Source organism: Somniosus microcephalus, chromosome 4 (assembly GCF_052327205.1).
Source record: "Somniosus microcephalus isolate GS21.2 chromosome 4, FLI_Smic_1.0, whole genome shotgun sequence".
Classification (NCBI taxonomy): Eukaryota; Metazoa; Chordata; class Chondrichthyes; order Squaliformes; family Somniosidae; genus Somniosus; species Somniosus microcephalus.
Genome location: NC_140990.1, coordinates 94,016,316 through 94,037,257, shown reverse-complemented (window position 1 = coordinate 94,037,257; position 20,942 = coordinate 94,016,316). Strand labels below are relative to the sequence as shown.

General features: G+C 49.3%; 1 protein-coding gene across 3 annotated transcripts in view; it reads left to right on the top strand.

Moving 5' to 3' along the window:
• The window catches only part of mettl17 (methyltransferase like 17), a 60,482-nt gene extending 46,452 nt beyond the window's left edge, over positions 1-14,030 (top strand). For 2 of the 3 annotated variants that reach the window (XM_085985092.1, XM_085985090.1), the window contains 4 exons: positions 1,509-1,547; positions 1,657-1,749; positions 12,036-12,220; positions 12,693-14,030. In XM_085985092.1, the coding sequence (XP_085841218.1) occupies positions 1,509-1,547; positions 1,657-1,749; positions 12,036-12,220; positions 12,693-12,834 (459 nt within the window). In that variant the 3' untranslated portion in view covers positions 12,835-14,030. The remainder of the gene's footprint in view (positions 1-1,508; positions 1,548-1,656; positions 1,750-12,035; positions 12,221-12,692) is intronic. The other variant, XM_085985091.1, reaches the window with a different exon arrangement.
• The last annotated feature ends 6,912 nt before the right edge of the window (positions 14,031-20,942 follow it).

Sequence of the window (20,942 nt, the reverse complement as noted above, 5' to 3'; positions counted from 1 at the left end):
AATGGTCCAGTGTGCATCCAGTCGCCGCTCCAGCGCCGCAATGCGGTCTGCCAGTAGCTGCAGCTGGACACACTTCCTGCATACATGGTTGTCAGGGACACGTGACGTGTCCCTGAGTTCCCACATATCGCAGGAGGAGCATAACCCCCTCTATCCCATTTAATACTTACACCCTCGATCAGGTCCCTCCTTAACCCCCTCTATCCCATTTAATATTTTACACCCTCGATCGGGACCCTCCTTAACCCCCTCTCTCCCATTTAATATTTTACACCCTCGATCGGGACCCTCCTTAACCCCCTCTATCCAATTTAATATTTTACACCCTCGATTGGGTCCCTTCTTAAACCCCTCTATCCAATTTAATATTTTATACCCTTGATTGGGTCCCTCCTTAACTCCCTCTATCCCATTTAATATTTTACACTCTCGATTGGGTCCCTCCTTAACTCCCTCTATCCCATTTAATATTTTACACCCTCGATCGGGTCCCTCCTTAACCCCCTCTATCCCATTTAATATTTTATACCCTTGATTGGGTCCCTCCTTAACTCCCTCTATCCCATTTAATATTTTACACCCTCGATCGGGTCCCTCCTTAACCCCCTCTATCCCATTTAATATTTTATACCCTTGATTGGGTCCCTCCTTAACCCCCTCTATCCCATTTAATATTTTACACCCTCGATCGGGTCCCACCTTAACCCCCTTTAACCCATTTAATATTTTATACCCTTGATTGGGTCCCTAATTAATCCTTTCTATCCTTTTTTTAAAATTCGCTTATGGGATCTGGGTGTTGCTGGCAAGGCCAGCATTTATTGCCCATCCCTAATTACCCTTGAGAAGGTGGTGGTGAGCTGCCTTCTTGAACCGCTGCAGTCCGTGTGGTGAAGGTACTCCCACAGTGCTGTTAGGGAGGGAGTTCCAGGATTTTGACCCAGCGACGATGAAGGATCGGCGATTTATTTCCAAGTCAGGATGGTGTGTGGCTTGGAGGGGAACTTACAGGTGGCGGTGTTCCCATGCGCCTGCTGCCCTTGTCCTTCTAGGTGGAAGAGGTCGCGGGTTTGGGAGGTGCTGCCGAAGAAGCTTTGGCGAATTGCTGCAGTGCATCTTGTAGATGGTACACACTGCAGACACGGTACGCCGGTGGTGGAGGGAGTGAATGTTTAAGGTTGGGGATGGGGTGCCAATCAAGCGGGCTGCTTTGTCCTGGATGGTGTCGAGCTTCTTGAGTGTTGTTGGAGCTGCACTCATCCAGGCAAGCAGAGAGTATTCCATCACACTCCTGACTTGTGCCTTGTAGATGGTGGAAAGGCTTTGTGGAGTCAGGAGGTGAGACACTCGCCGCAGAATACCCAGCCTCTGACCTGCTCTTGTTGTCCATTTAATATTTTATACCCTCGATCGGGTCCCTCTGTTACCCCCTCTATCCCATTTAATATTTCATACCCAGCCTGGCATTCGATCCCTACCTTCACTTATCTCCCTATCTCCGTTCACAGGCAGAAGATGAAGAGTCGACCGGTCACGTCTTTGCTCCGGTGAGTACCTTTGAGCCGGTTTGATTTTGAGGTTTTTTTTAAAAATCCTATCGGTAAAGGACGGCTGTGCCCACTGACTACCTTCTCTTTTCTCCCTTTCTCTCCCCAGTGTTCCCACGACCTGATGTGCCCCAAGCTTGCGGGCAAGGTGCCCCTGCCATGTAACTTCACCCAAGCCTACCACCCGCTTCCCTTGGCCTGGGTGAGTGCCTGCTGCCTGACTTAGGCCCGAAAGCCTGAGCGTAAAGTTCCGCCGCCTTTCAGTGAGCGAGCGCTTGATCTACGGAACAGGATTCTCCCCCCGCCCCCCCCCCCCCCCCCCCCCCCCGAGAGACAGTGGGAAGCAGTCAGCGTTGATTTTGTTCAAATGCAAATAAGATCAGATTTATTTCGGAAAGTAACAGTTCGGAATGCAGCGCACGAGTGTGACGTGACGCGAGGTGCAGGCTGTGGATCAGTTTGGTCTCACTCGCTCCTCTTGAGTCAGAAAGTTGTGGGTTCGAGCCCGCACACCAGAGACTTGAACCCCATAATCCTGCTCGCAGCGGGTTCTGTTGTTATTGGAATCAGTTCCTTCAAATAATTTATTTATGGCTGTGGAGGCTCCATCATTGGGTATATTCAAAACAGAAGTCGATAGATCTCTGACTAGTAAGGGCATCAAGGGATATGGCGATAGGGCCGGTGAATGGAATTGAGGCAGAAGATCAGCCATGATCTCATTGAATGGCGGAGCAGGCTCGAAGGGCCGAATGGCCAATCCTGCTCCTATTTCTTCTGTTCTTAATCCAGGGCCAAGACTGCCGGTGCCAGTACTGAGGGAGCGCTGCACTGTCGGAGGGGCCGTCTTTCAGATGAGACGTTAAGCCCCATCTGCCCTCTCGGGTGGACATAAAAGATCCCATGACAACTATTGGAAGAAGAGCAGGGGGAAGTTCTCCCCGGTGTCCCGGGGCCCAATATTTATCCCTCAATCAACATCACTAAAAAAAAAAACAGATGATCTGTTCATTTATCACATTGCTGTTTGTGGGATCTTGCTGTGCGCAGATTGGCTGCCGCCTTTCCTACATCACAGCAGAAATGTACCTCATTGGCTGTGAATGGCTCTCTGTAAATTCTTCACCCAGAGAGTGGTGAGAATGTGGAACTCGCTGCTTTGCTGAGGTGAATAGCGTGGATCGGGGGGGGGGGGGGCGGGGGGGTTCGCGACCGGGGGTCCGCGAGAATGGTTTGAGGGGTGCGCCAGCCAATCGGTGCGAGGAGATGGCGACACCCCCACCCCATCCACCCACGTCAGTGGCTGGACAGGCCTGCCAATCACAGGGTTGCCCTCAAGGTTAGGTTACAGCGCCGCTGCCTGCTTGGAATCGGGGCGAAGGTGCAGTGGGAGTGCGAGGGTGGCCCAAGGGAGTTATTAGACCGTCAAAGGCAAGTCAGTAAGTACCTCGAACAACCCGGGTGTTGGATCAACAACAACTTGTATTTATATAGCGCCTTTAATGTAGTAAAACGTCCCAGGGCGCTGCACAGGAGTATTTTAAGACAACAAATTTGACACCGATCCACATAACGAGAAATTAGGGCTGGTGACCAAAAGCTTGGTCAAAGAGGTAGGTTTTAAGTAGCGTCTTAAAGGAGGAAAGAGAGGTGGAGAGGTTTAGGCAGGGAATTCGAGCTTAGGGCCCAGGCAACAGAAGGCAGCGAGCACAGGGTGATGGGCGAACGGGACTTGGTGCGAGTTAGGACACGGGCAGCCGAGTTTTGGATGACCTCAAGTTTACGTAGGGTGGAACGTGGGAGGCCAGCCATGAGTGCGTTGGAATAGTCGAGGTTAGAGGTAACAAAGGCATGGATGAGGGTTTCAGCAGCGGATGAGCTGAGGCAAGGGCGGAGACGGGCGATGTTACGGAGGTGGAAGCAGGCGGTCTTTGATCAGCACGCAATCCTGGCCAGTAATGAGCGTAGTTTTAACTATATTTAGGTTGCACCCTCGGCCCGGCAGCCTGACTGTACCTTTGTACCTTTATCAATCTCAGAGCTTCAGCAATCTTCTGATGACCGTAATAGGAAACGTACAGTAACAACATTCTCTTTTTAAAGCTTATTGATTGATTGAATTATTTTAGTTACAATCCACTGCTGTATTTCCCACAGGGGGCTTTGAAGGTGCAGTGCTAGCTGTGTGTCAGCTGTGGCTCAGTGGGTAGCACACTCACCTCTTGAGTCAGAAGGTTGTGGGTTCAAGTCCCACTCCAGGGACTTGAGCACATAAATCTAGGCTGACACTCCAGTGCAGTGCTGAGGGAGTGCTGCACTGTCGGAGGTGCTGTCTTTTGGATGAGACGTTAAACCAAGGCCCCCATCTGCTCTCAGGTGGACATAAAAGATCCCATGGCACTATTTCGAAGAAGAGCAGAGGAGTTATCCCTGGTGTCCTAGGGCCAATATTTATCCCTCAATCAACATCACTAAACCATATTATCTGGTCATTATCACATTGCTGTTTGTGGGAGCTTGCTGTGCGCAAGTTGGCTGCCACGTTTCCCACATTACAGCAGTGACTACTGTTGTGTATGTGCCTTTAAGAGAAGAACTGATTCTATACTGCAGTACCGGCAGTGACCACCCCTGTATATAAAGCCATAGCAGGCTTCTGTATTTCGGTCTTGAATTACTCCCTGATCAGTAAATACCTGTTTTATTGTTCTCCTGCAGTCTGAGTATTATTGATCCTCGGGCACTACACTGGCGACGGGCAGGTTTGAACTCGCCTGCAGTACTGCATCACCTCACGGGGATCTTTTCCCTGAAGAGAAGCTTCTTGGAGGTCGAAGTCAGAACGGCGGGTGCGACCGCGGGCAACCGCCCAAGGATCCATCAGAGAGTTGCAGGGGAGGCTGTGGAGAGCTGGGCCTGGCTCCCCGGTCGAGGTGTTCCAGCAAGTCGTGCTGGTAGCAGGTAGTGCGCTGACCCTTCCGGACTGCGGCGGGCTCGGGCTCGATCGAGCGGCTCTGCAAAGGGGCCGTGCAGCGTCGTCGGGAGGAAAAGAGAGAGAGAGAGGGTGGAGCGCACAGGGCGCGGTCGGTGCTCAAGAACAGGGCAGCGTGGAGAGGATAGAACGCGGGGAAGGAAAAGTGATACGCGCCGAAGCCGCGGGTCGCCGCCATTACCCTGTAGAACGCTAGGAGCAGCGTGGCAGCAAGGGGAAGAAGGAAAAGCGCGGGAGGCGCCATTTTATTCTATTGGGGAAGAAGGAAAAGCATGGGAGGCGCCATTTTAATTCATTGGTGAAGAAGAAAAGGCGCGGGAGGCGCCATTTTAAATCACCCAAGATGCCGAAAAGTGGCAGTATCACTGCTTTCGACAACGAGGTAGAAGACTGGACCACGTATGTGGAAAGAATTGAAGTGTACTGCGAGGCAAATGAGGTGGCCGATGGAAAGAAGGCGTCGGTATTATTAAATTTGATGGGCGCGAGAGCGTACGGCCTATTGCGGAATTTAATTACCCCAGCTAAACCAATGGAGAAAAGTTTTGAGGAGATTGTTCATATCTTACAGGAACACCTAAACCCTACACCGCTGCTGATAGCAGAAAGATTCAAGTTCCATAAAAGAAACCAGCACAAAGATGAGAGCAAGGCTGACTATCTTACGGAACTACGCAAGTTATCGAAGCACTGCCAGTTCGGAGCAGGACTGGCAGACACCTTGCGGGATAAGTTTGTCTGCGGGCTCCAGAGTGAAGGAACCCAGAAACGACTACTTTTGGAAAAGCACCTGACGCTAGTACAGGCTTTCCGCGTGGCAGTATCCTACGAAGCAGCAGCATGGGGAGCTGCGGAAATACAACAGAAACCACAGGAATACAGTGCTAACGAAATGGCGTATGGAGCAGAAAAGTGCTATCGCTGCAGCAGAACAACCCCATGATCAGAAGGACTGCTGGGTTAAGGACAAAGTATGCAGGCAATGTGGGAAAATGGGACACATAGCAAGAGTCTGCAGGTCGGGAAAGAAAACCAACACTACAAGAACTACTAAGGAAAAGTACAAGAAAGTAAAGAAATTGACAGACAGTAGTTCGGAAGATCAGGAGAGTGATAAGGACTCCGGGAGCAGGAGACTAAGTTGTCTAAAGTTACACAACGTGATCGCAAAGGAGGATCACCGAACCATTTGGGTCACGCTCATGATAGCAGGGTCCCCAGTAAAGATGGAATTGGACACAGGATCAGCCCTAACTGTCATGAATCGACGAGACTATGAGCGGCTATTCTCACACATACCCTTGAAGGACACGTCCATTGTATTGAAGACATACACGGGGCAAAAAAAGTCTACCCCAGAGGAAAAATAAGGGTGCCAGTTAAATACAACGGCAAGGAAACACAGAAACTGTATCTATATATACTACCAGATGGAGGACCACCATTATTGGGACATGAATGGATCCGAAAAATACAATTGGATTGGCATTCCATTCAGGCGCTAACTGTGACTGATAAAAAGGATGATGACGTCACACCTGGACGACTGTCAAAAATTCTAACTGACGCGAAAGAGGTGTTCCAACAAGGACTTGGGACTCTAAAAGGAGTAACGGCAACGATAAAAATCAAAAAACGCAAACCCAAAATTTTTTAAGGCCAGACCGGTACCTTATGCGATCCGCCCAGCCGTTGAAGCAGAGCTGGAGAGTCTGGAGCATTCGGGTGTGCTGTCCAAGGTGGACTGGAGCGAGTGGGCCACACCCATCGTTCCTGTAATGAAGAAATCATTAAGCAGCACGCCTGGGGAACCGAAGAAGGTTCGCATCTGTGGGGACTTCAAGGTAACTGTGAACCCAGTCCTGCACACAGTACAATATCCACTTCCACGGATAGAAGATAGTTTCACCTCACTATCTGGAGGGAAACGCTTTACAAAGATTGATCTGACCCAAGCGTATCTACAAATGGAGGTGGAAGAAGCATCTGGGAAATAACTCACGATAAACACTCACAAAGGCCTTTACCAGTACAATCGACTGGTATTCGGGGTAGCATCAGCCCCGGCTATTTGGCAGAGGTCGATGGAACAAGTCCTGCAAGCGATCCCGGGGACCCAGTGTTATTTGGACGACATCCTGGTTACGGGCGAAAATGACAGTGAACACCTTGCCAACCTGGAGCAGGTGCTCACTAGATTACAGGAATATGGGCTACGAGCCAACCGCCCCAAATGCGAGTTCTTCAGGAGACAAATCTCGTATTGTGGCCACATTATTGATGAGGAAGGGTTGCATAAGTCGCCGGACAAGATTGAGGCTGTAGTCAAGGCTCCAGCACCGGAAAATGTGTCGCAACTGAGGTCGTTCCTCGGGTTGGTGAACTACTACCATAAGTTCTTGCCGAATTTATCTACAATTCTGCACCCACTGAACGCCCTACTGCAAACTGGAGTAACATGGAAATGGAGTGATGAGTGTAAACATGCCTTTCAGAAATGTAAATGCCTAATCACTTCAAAAGAAGTATTGGCCTACTACAATCCAACACTACCGATTCGGTTAGCATGTGATGCATCTCCCTACGGCATTGCAGCGGTGCTGTCACACAAATTCCCTGACGGTTCAGAGAGGCCAATAGCCTTTGCGTCGCGCTCGTTAACCTCAGCCGAGCGTAACTACGCCCAGATTGACAGGGAGGCCCTCCGCCTGGTGTGGGGGGTGAAGAAGTTCAATCACTATCTGCACGGGCAGAAATTCACCCTACTGACTGATCATCAGCCCCTGGTCTCTATTTTTAACCCAAAGAAGGGCGTTCCGGTGATGACGGCGCAACGGCTGCAAAGATGGTCACTTTTTCTAGGGGCACATCAGTACAACATGGAGTACAAGAGTACGAAACAGCATGGAAACGCTGATGGGCTGTCGCGCCTACCGTTGCCTACAGTAGAGGAAGCACCTGCAGTGGACCCTGTTGAGATATTCCATGCGACCATAGTCAAATGTCTACCTGTCACAAACTCAAGTATAGAGAAGGAAACCAGAAATGACCCGACACACACTCGGGTCTATGATTTGACGGTGAAGGGATGGCCAGCACATGGCGACTCACTGTTGCCAGCATTCTCGCCAAGGAGAGAACAGCTGTCAGTGTGCCGGGGGACCTTGATGTGTGGATCCCGAGTGGTAATTCCACCCAAGTTGAGAGACAGCGTGCTCAATGAGCTTCATGAGGGTCATCTGGGAGGGGTAAAAATGAAGAGCCTCGCCAGGGCGTTTGTGTGGTGGCCGGGAATCGATCAAGAAATCGAGGATATGACCAAGAGATGCACAGGATGCCAGAAGGTCCAAAACGCTCCACCACAGGCCCCGCTACATCCATGGGAGTGGCCCTCATCTCCATGGCAACGGGTACACATTGATTTTGCTGGTCCATTTATGGACTCAATGTTTCTAATCGCTGTGGACGCCCATTCGAAATGGCCAGAGGTCATCAAAATGTCCTCCACCACCACGGAGAAAACTATTGCAGTCCTACGGACCATCTTCGCCAGGAATGGCTTGCCAGAACAGATTTGCTCCGACAATGGGCCACAGTTTGTGTCAGAGGATTTCTGGAGGTTTCTGAGGAATAATGGGGTGAAGCATTGCACATCTGCCCCATATCATCCAGCCACAAATGGATTGGCTGAGAGGTTTGTTCAGACCTTTAAAAAGGCCATAAAGGCAATGCATAATGACGACATACCACTACAACACAAGGTGGATCATTTCCTGTTTGCTTACCGGAATGCGACACATGCAGTCACCAACCAAGCTCCAGCCATAATGTTCTTCAACCGAAGGCGAAGATGTCGCCTGGATTTGCTCAAACCAAACATAAGACGAGATGTTGAGGATAAGCAATTCCAGCACATCAATGAGAAGCCAACCAGGAGCTTCAAGATAGGGCAACCAGTCTTGGCCCGCGACTACCGAACAGAAAAATGGCAGCCAGGAACGATATGCACACAGCAGGGACCACTAATGTACACAGTGGACGTTGGAGAGAGCATCGTGAGGCACCATGCTGACCAGATTCTAGAGTCACAGGAACAAGCCAAACCCATACCACGAGCAGGTGCACCTGGTAATCAACCCAAAGTACAGATTGCGTCTACCTCCGAAGCAGTGGTATTGGAAGCTGACGAACCAACCAATGACAATGAGCCAGAATCGACTCCGCTGCAAGAACAGGATACTCGAGAAAGGCGCTATCCAGTCAGGATCAGGAAGCCTCCTCAAAGACTGAACTTATAAATGATTATTTCAGTTGATGTATATAGTACAGAGAAAATTGTAATTGTAATTAGTTATTATTTAGTTGTTAAATGAATGTTATGTACTGTTTATCTAAAAGGGGAGGAATTGTTGTGTATGTGCCTTTAAGAGAAGAACTGATTCTATACTGCAGTACCGGCAGTGACCACCCCTGTATATAAAGCCATAGCAGGCTTCTGTATTTCAGTCTTGAATTACTCCCTGTTCAGTAAATACCTGTTTTATTGTTCTCCTGCAGTCTGAGTATTATTGATCCTCGGACACTACAACTACATTTCCAAAAGTACTTCATTGACTGTAAAGCACTTTGTCGTGAAAGGTGCTATAAATGCAAGTCTTTCTTTGTCACTGTATTTCCCACAGAGTCTATGTTGAAGGTGCAGTGCTACCTGGCTTGCTACTGACTAGAAATTCAAGGTAAAAAATAATGCCTACCCATGATCATTTTTCTTTGAACATGTGTATTTAATCACGGAATACCGGATTCATATATTCAGTCGGTTATTAAAATAAAAAGAAAGATGTGCATTTATATAGCGCCTTTCATGACCACCAGATGTCCCAAAGCGCTTTACAGCCAATGAAGTACTTTTGGAGTGCAGTCACTGGCTGCCACGTTTCCCACATTACAACAATTTGCACACAGCAAGCTCCCACAAGCTGCAATGTGATAATGACCAGATAATCTGTTTTAGATGTTGATTGAGGGATAAATATTGGCCAGGACACCGGGGATAACTACCCTGCTCTTCTTCGAAGTAGTGCCTTGGAATCTTTTACGTCCACCTGGGAGAGCAGACGGGGCCGTCGGTTTAACATCTCAGCCGAAAGACGGCACCTCCGACAGCGCAGGGCTCCCTCCGTACTGGCACCGGGAGTGTCAGCCCTGGATTTTTGTGCTCGGGTCTCTGGTGTGGGACTTGAACCCACGACCTTCTGAGAATGCTACCGACTCAGACGGTGTCCTTGTACACGAATCACAGAAAGTTAACATGCAGGTACGGCAAGTAATTCAGAAAGCAAATGGTATATTAGCTTTTGTTGCAAAGACATTAGAGTAAAAGAGTAAAGAAGTCTTGCTATTCTATAGGGCATTGGTGAGGCCACACCTGGAGTACTGTGTAGAGTTTTGGTCTCCTTACCTAAGGAAAGATATACTTGCCTTAGAGGGAGTGCAACAAAGGTTCACTAGACTGGTTCCTGGGATGAGGGGATTGTCCTATGAGAAGAGATTGAGGAGACTAGGCCTATATTCCCTAGAGTTTAGAAGAATGAGAGCAGATCTAATTGAATCATATAAAATTCTTAAGGGGCTTGACTGGGTAGATGCAGGGAGGGTGTTTCCCCTGGCTGGGGAATCTAGAACACGGGGTCACAGTCTCAGGATAAGGGGTTGGTCGGGCATTTAGGACTGAGATGAGAAATTTCTTCACTCAAAGGGTTGTGAATCTTTGAATGCTCTACCCCAGAGGGCTATGGAGGATCAGTCGTTGGGTATATTCAAGACGGAGGTTGATACATTTTTGGGAACTAAGGGAATCAAGGGATACGGGGATAGTGCGGGAAGGTGGAGTTGAGGTAGAAGATCAGCCATGATCTTATTGAATGGTGGAGCAGGCTCGAGGGGCCGAATGGCCCACTTCCGCTCCAAATTCTTATGACCGAGCCACATGTGACGAAGGAAGCATGAAAGAAGCAACGTGCATGTTTTCCTGTATGCGTTAAGTTGAATGTTGTCTATGATTTGGGGGGGAAAAAACTCCTCATCACCCACCTGCCCCGCCCAGCAATTATGTAATTTGGTGAACTAGGAGCCAATAACAGGGGATTGGTTTTTGCCTGAGATTGTTTCCTACTTGGCTCCCAACAGCTCACTGGTAAATTTTCAGGGGGTTGTGTACTTGGATTTCAGGAAAATGCCCCATTTGTGTAACCTCTGTGCCTTAGTTGATTCGTCGAATCATAGGTCTCCTTCTGTGCCATAAATTTCTTTCAGCCCATTGTGTCCGACAAAGAGCTATCCAGCCTAATCCCACTTTCCAGCTCTTGGTCTGTAGCCCTGCAGGTTACAGCACTTCAAGTGCACATCCAAGTACTCTTTAAACGTGATGAGTGTCTCTGCCTCGACCACCCTTTCAGGCAGTGAGTTCCAGACCCCCACCACCCTCTGGGTGAAAAAAGTTCTCCTCAACTCCCCTCTAATCCTTCTACCAATTACTTTAAATCTTTGCCCCCTGGTTATTGACTCCTCTGCTAAGGGAAATAAGTCCTTCCTATCCACTTTATCTAGGCCCCTCATAATTTTATACACTTCAATTAGGTCTCCCCTCAGCCTCCTCTGTTCCAAAGAAAACTACCCCAGCCTATCCAATCTTTCCCCATAGCTAAAATCCCCCAGCCCAGGCAACATCCTTGTAAATCCCCTCTGAACCCTCTCTAGTGCAATCACATCCTTCCTGTAATGTGGTGAACAGAACTGCACGCAGTACTCTAGCTGAGGCCTAACTAGTGTTTTATACAGTTCTAGCATAACCTCCCTGCTCTTACATTCTATGCCTCGGCTACTAAAGGAGCATGTATGTTTTTTTTTATATTCGTTTATGGGATGTGGGCATGACTGGCAAGGCCAGCATTTATTACCCATCCCTAATTGCCCTCGAGAAGCTAGTGGTGAGCCGCCTTCTTGAACCGCTGCAGTCCGTGTGGTGATGGTACTCCCACAGTGCTGTTAGGGAGGGAGTTCCAGGATTTTGACCCACCGACAATGAAGGAACGGCCGATATACTTCCAAGTCCGGATGGTGTGTGTCTTGGAGGTGGCGGTGTTCCCTTGCACCTGTTGCCCTTGTCCTAGATGGAAGAGGTCGCGGATTTGGGAGGTGCTGCCGAAGAAGCCTTGGCGAGTTGCTGCAGTGCACCTTGTAGATGGTACACACTGCAGCCACGGTGCGCCGGTGGTGGAGGGAGTGAATGTTTAAGGTGGTGGATGGGGAACCAATCAAGCGGGCTGCTTTGTCCTGTTTTCATGTATGCCTTAAATTGAATGTTATCCATGATTGGAAAAAAATGCTCCTCATCCTTGCCCCACCGCCCCGCCCATCAATGATTTAATTAGGTGATTGCTCTGTTCTGGTGCATTTAACTTGATCTTTCTCCCTCTCCCTCTCCACGCCCACAGAACACCAGCGTGAAACTGGAGAAATTCTCCTACGTCATCCTGCGCCGCGGGCCCAGGGCGGAGTCCGAGCGCTGGCCCCGGATCGTCCAGCCCGTGCTGTGCAGGCCACGACATGTCCACGCCCACCTCTGCTGCACCGACGGGACCATGCGGCACGCGGTCATCACCCCTCGCAAGAGCGGCAGGTAACGGAAGGCTGCTAAAGGTGGCGGGGCGGGGGCTGCAATGCCGCGTGTTTGGAGATTCGAGCCGCAGTACTGAGGCAGTGCTGCACTGTTGGAGGTGCCGTCTTTCGGATGAGATGTTAAACCGAGGGCCCCGTCTGCCCTCTCAGGTGGACATAAAAGATCCCATGGTCAATATTGGAAGAAGAGCTGTGGGAGTTCTCCCCGGTGTCCCAGAGCCAAATTTTATCCCTTTTTATTATATCGACACCACTGGGGGGAAAAATGATCGTCATTTATCACATCGCTATTTGTGGGATCTTGCTGTGCACAAATTGGCCGCATTAACACACTGACTACGCTTCAAAAATACATAATTGGCAGTAAAACGATCTGGGAATGTCTTGATGGTCATGAAAGTCGCTATACAAATGCAAGTTCTCTTTCTTTTCTTCCATCGCCCACTCCCTCTCTCTCCCTCCCTCCTTCGCAGAGACCTCTACCGCTGCGCCCGCAACAGCTCCTGGGGTGATCGCCTGCCCATGTCCCCCGACTGGATCGCCGCCGGGGACGGGAGCGGACCGAACAGCAGCGGCACCTCAAGCGTGCCAGCGGACACCCAGGAAGTGTCGTGATTAGACGTCCCCCGCCTGGTCATGTGATCTGAGGCCCAGGAAGAGTCGTGATTGGACGTCACCCCGGTCATGTGATCCGAGGCCCGGGCAGAGTTGACATGCGATGGTGGGTGGGGGGGCATCAAGAGAAATTATGGATATTCTGCCACCCACCCTCCACCAAAAAACAAATTATCCTTGCCACAGGGTAGTACCAATCCTAAAAAGAATTTCAATGGATTAGTGAATGAGATGCTGTGTTCAGATTGGCTGCCCCGTCTCATTTAACATCTCTCACCCACTCACCACCCCCAAACCAAAACATCCTTGCCCCAGGGTATCCGCCGTGGCTCAATGGGTCTTCTCAGTCAGGCAGTCATGGGTCGAGTCCCGACTCCAGAGACTGGAGCCCCATAATCTAGGGCCAACACACCTGTACTGAGGGAGCGCTGCACTGTTGTAGGTGCTGTCTCTCGGATGAAACGTTAAACTGAGGGCCCCCCCCCCCCTCCACCCCACCATGTCTGCTCTCTCGGGTGGACGTAAAAGATTCCACGGCCCCTATTTTGAAGAAAATAAGAGCAGGAGTAGGCCATATGGCCCCTCGAGCCTGCTCTTCCATTCAATAAGGTCATAGCTGATCATTGACCTCACCTCCTTTCCTGCCCGATCCCTATATCCCTCGAGTCCCCTAGAGTCCAAAAATCTAGCGATCTCGGCCTTGAATATACTCAATGCTTCAGCATTCACAGCCCTCTGGGGCAGAGAATTCCAAAGATTCACAACCCTCTGAGTGAAGAAATTCCTCCTCATCTCAGTCTTCAATGGCTGACCCCTTATCCTAAGACTATGCCCCCGAGTTCTAGACACTCCAGCCAGGGGGAACAACCTCTCCGCATCTACCCTGTTAATCCCCCTCAGAATCTTGTATGTTTCAATTAGATCACCTCTCATTCTTCTAAACTCCAGAGAGTATCGGCCCATTCTACACAATCTCTCATCATAGGACAGTCCTCTCATCCCAGGAATCAATCTGGTGAACCTTCGTTGCACCGCCTCCAAGGCAAGTATATCCTTCCTTAGATAAGGAGACCAAAACTGTGCCCAGTACTCCAGGTGTGGTCTCCCCAAGGCCCTGTACAATTGTAGCAAGACTTCCTTACTCTTATACTCCAACCCCCTTGCAATAAAGGCCAACATGCCATTTGCCTCTCTTATTGCTTGCTGTATGTTTGAACTTGCTTCTGTGTCAGGTGTCCCAACATATCTATGCCATTATAACAGCAAAATACTGCGGATGCTGGAAATCTGAAATAACAACAGAAAATGCTGGAACTACTCAGCAGGCCAAGCAGCATCCGTGGAGAGAGAAACCGAGTTAACGTTTCAGGTCTGGGACCCTTCATCAGAACTGGAAAAAGCTGGAGATGTAACAGATATTAAGCAGGTGCAGAAACGGGGGGGGGGGGAGGGGTTAGGAGGGGGGGAAGGAATTGAAAGACCACCCTGTACTTTTGTGAGAGGCAGGAATGATAAAATGTTGCAAATGGGAATGGCAAAAAACATACTGCATGAAAAATGGGGGCAGGGATAATTATCTGAAATTGTTGAACTCAATGTTGAGTCCGGCAGGCTGCAAAGTGCCCAATCGAAAGATGAGGTGCTGTTCCTCGAGCTTACGTTGAGCTTCATTGGAACAATGCAATAGGCCGAGGACAGAGAGATCAGAGTGGGAGTGAAGCGGTGAATTAAAGTGACAGGCGACCGGAAGCTCAGGGTCACCCTTACGGACTGAACGGAGGTGTTCCGCAAAGCGGTTGCCCAATCTGCGTTTGGTTTCCCCAATGTAGAGGAGACCGCAGCGTGAGCAGCGAATACAGTATACTAAATTGCAAGAAGTACAAGTAAATCGCTGTTTCACCTGGAAGGGGTGTTTGGGGCCCTGGACAGTGGGAAGGGAGGAGGTAAAAGGGCAGGTGTTGCATCTCCTGCGCTTGCACGGGAAGGTGCCAGGTGAAGGAGCAGGGCTGTTGGGGGTGATTGAGGAGTGGACCAGGGTGTCGCGGAGGGAGCGGTCCCTTCGGAATGTTGAAAGGGGAGGTGAGGGGAAGATGTGTTTGGTGGTGGGATCACGTTGGAGGTGGCGGAAACGGCGGAGGATGATCCGTTGAATGTGGAGGCTGGTGGGGTGAAAGGTGAGGACAAGGGGAACCCTATCGTGGTTCTGGGAGGGAGGGGAAGGGGCGAGAGCAGAAGTGCGGGAAATAGAACGGACACGGTCAAGGGGTGTCAACCACGGTAGAGGGGAATCCTCGGTTGAGGAAAAAGGAAGACATGTCGGAAGCACTAGTATGGAAGGTGGCATCATCAGAACAGACGCGGCGGAGACGGAGAAACTGGGAGAATGGAATAGAGTCCTTACAGGAAGTGGGTGGGAGGAAGTGTAGTCCAGGTAGCTGTGGGTGTCGGTGGGCTTGTAGTGGATGTTTATTGAAAGCCGATCGCCAGAAATGGAGACGGAGAAGTAAAGGAAGGGAAGAGTCGGAGATGGACCATGTGAAGGTGAGGGAAGGGTGGAAATTGGAAGTAAAGTGAATGTACTTATCTAGTTCAGGGCGAGAGCAGGAAACGGCACCAATACAGTCATCGATGTACCGGAAAAAGAGGTGAGGGAGGGGACCTGAATAGGACTGGAACAAAGAATGTTCCACATATCCCATGAACAGGCAGGCATAGCTAGGGCCCATGCGGGTTCCCATAGCAACACCTTAATTTGGAGGAAGTGAGTGGATTCAAAGGAGAAGTTGTTCAATGTGAGAACGAGTTCAGCCAGGCGGAGGAGGGTGGTGGTGGATGGGGACTGGTTGGGCCTCTGTTCAAGGAAGAAATGGAGCGTCTGAAGGCTGTCCTGGTGGGGGATGGAGGTGTAGAGGGATTGGACGTCCATAGTGAAAAGGAGACGGTTGGGGCCAGGAAACTGGAAACTGTTAAAGTGGCGGAGGGCGTCGGAAGAGTCGCGAATGTAGGTGGGAAGAGATTGGACAAGGGGAGAAAAAAGAGTCGAGATAGGAAGAGCTAAGTTCCGTGGGGCAAGAACAGGCTAAAACGATGGGTCTACCAGGGCAGTCCTGTTTGTGGATCTTGGGAAGGAGGTAGAAGCGGGCTGTGTGTGGTTGGGGGACTATGAGGTTGGCGGCCATGGAGGGATGATCTCCAGAGGATATGAGGTCAGTGACACACTTGGAAACAATGGCTTGATGTTTGCTAGTGGGGTCATGGTCCAGGCGGAGGTAGGAGGTGGTGTTGGAGAGTTGGCGTTCAGCTTCCACACGGTAGAGGTCGGTTCGCAAAACAACAACAGCACCACCCTGTGTCCACGAGTTGATGAAGCTTGCGATCCTTGACATCAGAAAGGAAGAAAAAATGTTTTTTGTTGAAGCGTCGGATGAGTCGAAGGATGAACACATTGAACAACTTCTCCTTTGACTCCACTCACTTCCTCCAAATTAAAGGTGTTGCTATGGGAACCCGCATGGGCCCTAGCTATGTCTGCCTGTTCATGGGATATGTGGAACATTCTTTGTTCCAGTCCTATTCAGGTCCCCTCCCTCACCTCTTTTTCCGGTACATCGATGACTGTATTGGTGCCGTTTCCTGCTCTCGCCCTCAACTAGATAAGTACATTCACTTCACTTCCAATTTCCACCCTTCCCTCACCTTCACATGGTCCATCTCCCACTCTTCCCTTCCCTTCCTTGACTTCTCCGCCTCCATTTCTGGCGATCGGCTTTCAACAAACATCCACTGACTCCCACAGCTACCTGGACTACACTTCCTCCCACCCCGCTTCCTGTAAGGACTCCATTCCATTCTCCCAGTTTCTCCATCTCCGCCACATCTGTTCTGACGATGCCACCTTCCATACTAGTGCTTCCGACATGTCTTCCTTTTTCCTCAACCGAGGATTCCCCTCTACCGTGGTTGACACCCCTTGACCGTGTCCGTTCTATTTCCCGCACTTCTGCTCTCACCCCTGCCCCTCCCTCCCAGAACCACGATAGGGTTCCCCCTTGTCCTCGCCTTTCACCCCACCAGCCTCCACATTCAACGGATCATCCTCCGCCATTTTCGCCACCTCCAACGTGATCCCACCACCAAACACATCTTCCCCTCGCCTCCCCTTTCAACATTCCGAAGGGACCGCTCCCTCCGCGACACCCTGGTCCACTCCTCAATCACCCCCAACAGCCCTTCTCCTTCACCTGGCACCTTCCCGTGCAAGCGCAGGAGATACATCACATACCCTTTTACCTCCTCCCTTCCCACTGTTCAGGGCCCCAAATACCCCTTCCAGGTGAAACCTGGAATATACTGTCTTTGCTGCTCACGCTGCGGTCTCCTCTACATTGGGGAGACCAAACGCAGATTGGGCAACCGCTTTGCGGAACACCTCCGTTCAGTCCATAAGGGTGACCCTGAGCTTCCGGTCGCCTGTCACTTTAATTCACCGCTTCACTCCCACTCTGATCTCTCTGTCCTCGGCCTATTACATTGTTCCAATGAAGCTCAACGTAAGCTCGAGGAACAGCACCTCATCTTTCGATTGGGCACTTTGCAGCCTGCCGGACTCAACATTGAGTTCAACAATTTCAGATAATTATCCCTGCCCCCATTTCTCATGCAGTATGATTTTTGCCATTCCCATTTGCAACATTTTATCGTTCCTGCCTCTTGCAAAAGTACAGGGTGGTCTTTCAATTCCTTCCTCCCCTCCTAAACCCCCCCCCCGTCTTTGCACCTGCTTAATATCTGTTACCTCTCCAGCTTTTTCCAGTTCTGATGAAGGGTCCCAGACCTGAAACGTTAACTCTGTTTCTCTCTCCACGGATGCTGCCTGGCCTGCTGAGTATTTCCAGCATTTTCTGTTGTTATATCTACGCCATTGTCTGATTTAAGATATGCTAATATTGGAGATTAGTCAAAACAATGGAAGTAGCAACCAGCAGCCATGTTGGCTGCATCCCATGTGAGGTGCGAGTATCCAGTATTGGCTAGAACAATGGAAGCACCCAAGTAGGATCACATTAACTATCTGGGATTAACAACAGAAAGTGCTGGAAACACTCAGCAGGTCAGGCAGCGTCGAAGAGAGGAGAAACAGTCAATGTTTCGGGTCAAACCCTTCGTCAGAACTGGAAAAGGTTAGAGAGATGTTTAAGCAGGGACAGGGAGGAGGGGAAGAAAGAACAATGGGAAGGTCTGTGATGGGATGGGGAAAGCGGGAGAGATTGAATGACAAAAGTTACGATAGTGTAAGGCAAAAGATAATGGGACAAGTTAAACAAAAGATGGCTCTAGATGTGTGGATGATTATGGCAGCAACCTTAACAGCTACCATGTGAGGAAACGAGAGAAAAAAGAACGAACTACAGGGGCCAATTTAAAGTCTGAAATTGTTGAACTCAATGTTGAGTCCAGAAGGCTGCAAAGTGCCTAATCGAAAGATGAGGCGCTGTTCCTCGAGCTTACGTTGAGCTTCGTTGGAACAGTGTAAGAGGCCGAGGGCGGAGAGGTCAGAGTGGAGGGGAAAATTAAAGTGGCAGGCGACCGGAAGCTCGGGGTCACCCTTGCGGACTGAACGGAGGTGTCCCGCACAGCATTGTCCAGGTCATCCTGTTCCTTTTGTAATATTAAGGCTGCATATCCGGTTGAACTGATTAAATGTTAGGCTGAGGGGGGACCTAATTGAGGTGTACAAAATTATGAGGGGCATAGATAGGGTAGATAGAAAGGAACTTTTCCCCTTAGTAGAGGGGTCAATAACCAGGGGGCATAGTTTCAAGGTAAGGGGCAGGAGGTTTAGAGGGGATTTGAGGAAAAACTTTTTCACCCAGAGGGTGGTTGGAATCTGGAACTCACTGCCTGAAAGGGTGGTAGAGGCAGGAACCCTCACAACATTCAAGAAGCATTTAGATGAGCACTTGAAACACCATAGCATACAAGGATACGGACCAAGTGCTGGAAAATGGGATTAGAATAGACAGGGCTTGATGGCCGGTGCAGACACGATGGGCCGAAGGGCCTCTTTCTGTGCTGTATGACTATGAAATGTTAGACCATCAAGATGGCTATTATGTCAAGTCTGGAGGTTTGACCGAGAAGGAGCCTCACTTCAATATACATTCTGGACATCGTGTGATATGACTCACAAAAAAGGAGAGGATACAAAGAGCAGGTAACAGCCTTCTTGAGTTAGAGCTCACGGGATGGTCAGAAATCCACCATCTATGGAGGCCAAGTTTGATCACCTTGGGTCTGCCGAAACCAGGTTGCATGAGTCTTGTATAACCGTGATAGTTATTACACTATTGGTATCTGAGTAATAAAGTTGCATTTGGACAATATGCTCAAACCTGAATCACGAGGAATCATTTAATTGAGTTTAAGAGATTCCCTTACACGACCTGCATGCTAGCTTTCTTGCACGAGGACACCCAAATCTCTCTGAACAGCAACATTTGAAAGTTTCTCACCATTTAAAAAATATTCTGTTTTTCTATTCTTCCTACCAAAGTAAATAACCTCACATTTCCCCACAGTATACTCCATCTGCCACCTTACTGCCCACTCACTTAGTCTATCTATATCCCTTTGGAGACTCTTTGTGTTCTCCTCATAGTTTACTGTCCCATCTAGCTTTGTATCATCAGCAAACTTGGATACATTGCACTAGGTCCCTTCATCTAGGTCATTAATATAGATTGTAAGTAGCTGAGGCCCCAACACTGATCCTTGCGGCACCCCACTAGTTACAGCCTGCCAACCTGAAAAAGATCCGTTTATCCCTACTCTCTGTTTTCTGTCCGTTAACCAATCCTTTAATCCATGCTACTATATTACCCCCAACCACATGAGCCCCACTATTGTGTAATAACCTTTTCTGTGGCAGCGTATCGAATGGCTTTTGGAAATCCAAATGTACTACATCCACTGGTTCCCCTTTATCTACCCTGCTAGTTACATCCTCAAATAACTCATAAATTTATCAAACACGAACTCCCTTTCATAAAACCATGTTGACTCTGCCTAAGAGCGGGGTAGTTCTCCCTGGTGTCCTGGGGCCAATATTTATCCCTCAACCAACATACCTTAACTGACCAGATCATCTGGGTTTTTTAATCACATTTCTGTTTGTGGGATCGTGCTGTGTGCACATTGCTCTGAGGTGGTGAAAGGCACTGTACAAATGCAATTCTTTCTTCAAGAAGGGCGACTATCGTTGTACTCTCGGTAGCCCGCCCCTCCTTATGTGCAGCTCAGACTCTCCGGGACTAGTTTGAGTGGGTGGGTGGGAGTTTGAGGTGGGCTGTGTTGGGGGGGGGGAGTCAGACTGCAGGCTTCCCTGAAGAATGCAAGGGGAAGCAGATTTCCACAATAGTTTTGAATGGAGCCCAGCACGGAAACAGGAACCCCTCGAGCCTGTTCCACCAAAAAGGAAAAGGAGGTGGGGTAGCATAGCTGGTTAAAGAGATTAACACAATAGTAAAGAAGGATATTAGCACTGATGATGTGGAATCTGTATGGGTAGCGCTGAGAAATACCAAGGGGCAGAAAACGTTAGTGGGAGTTGTATACAGACCCCCAAACAGTAATGCTGAGGTTGGGGATGGCATTAAATGGGAAATTAGAGAAGCATGCAATAAGGGCACAGCGGGTATCATGGGTGACTTTAATCTACATATAGATTGGGCTAACCAAATTAGTAACAATACTGTGGAGGATGAATTCCTAGAGTGTATATGGGATGGTTTCCTGGACCACTATGTCGAGGAACCAACTACTGATCAGGCCATCTTAGACTGGGTATTATGTAATGAGAAAGGATTAGTTAGCAATCTTGTGCGAGGTCCCTTGGGGAGGAGTGATCATAATATGATAGAATTCTTCATTAAGATGGAGAGTGAAGTAGTTGACTCAGAGACTGGGGTCCTGAATTTAAATAAAGGAAACTACGATGGTATGAGGCGTGAGTTGGCTAGGATGGATTGGGGAATGTTACTTAAAGGGTTGACAGTGGATAGGCAATGGCAAACATTTAAAGATCGCATGGATGAACTACAGAATTTGTT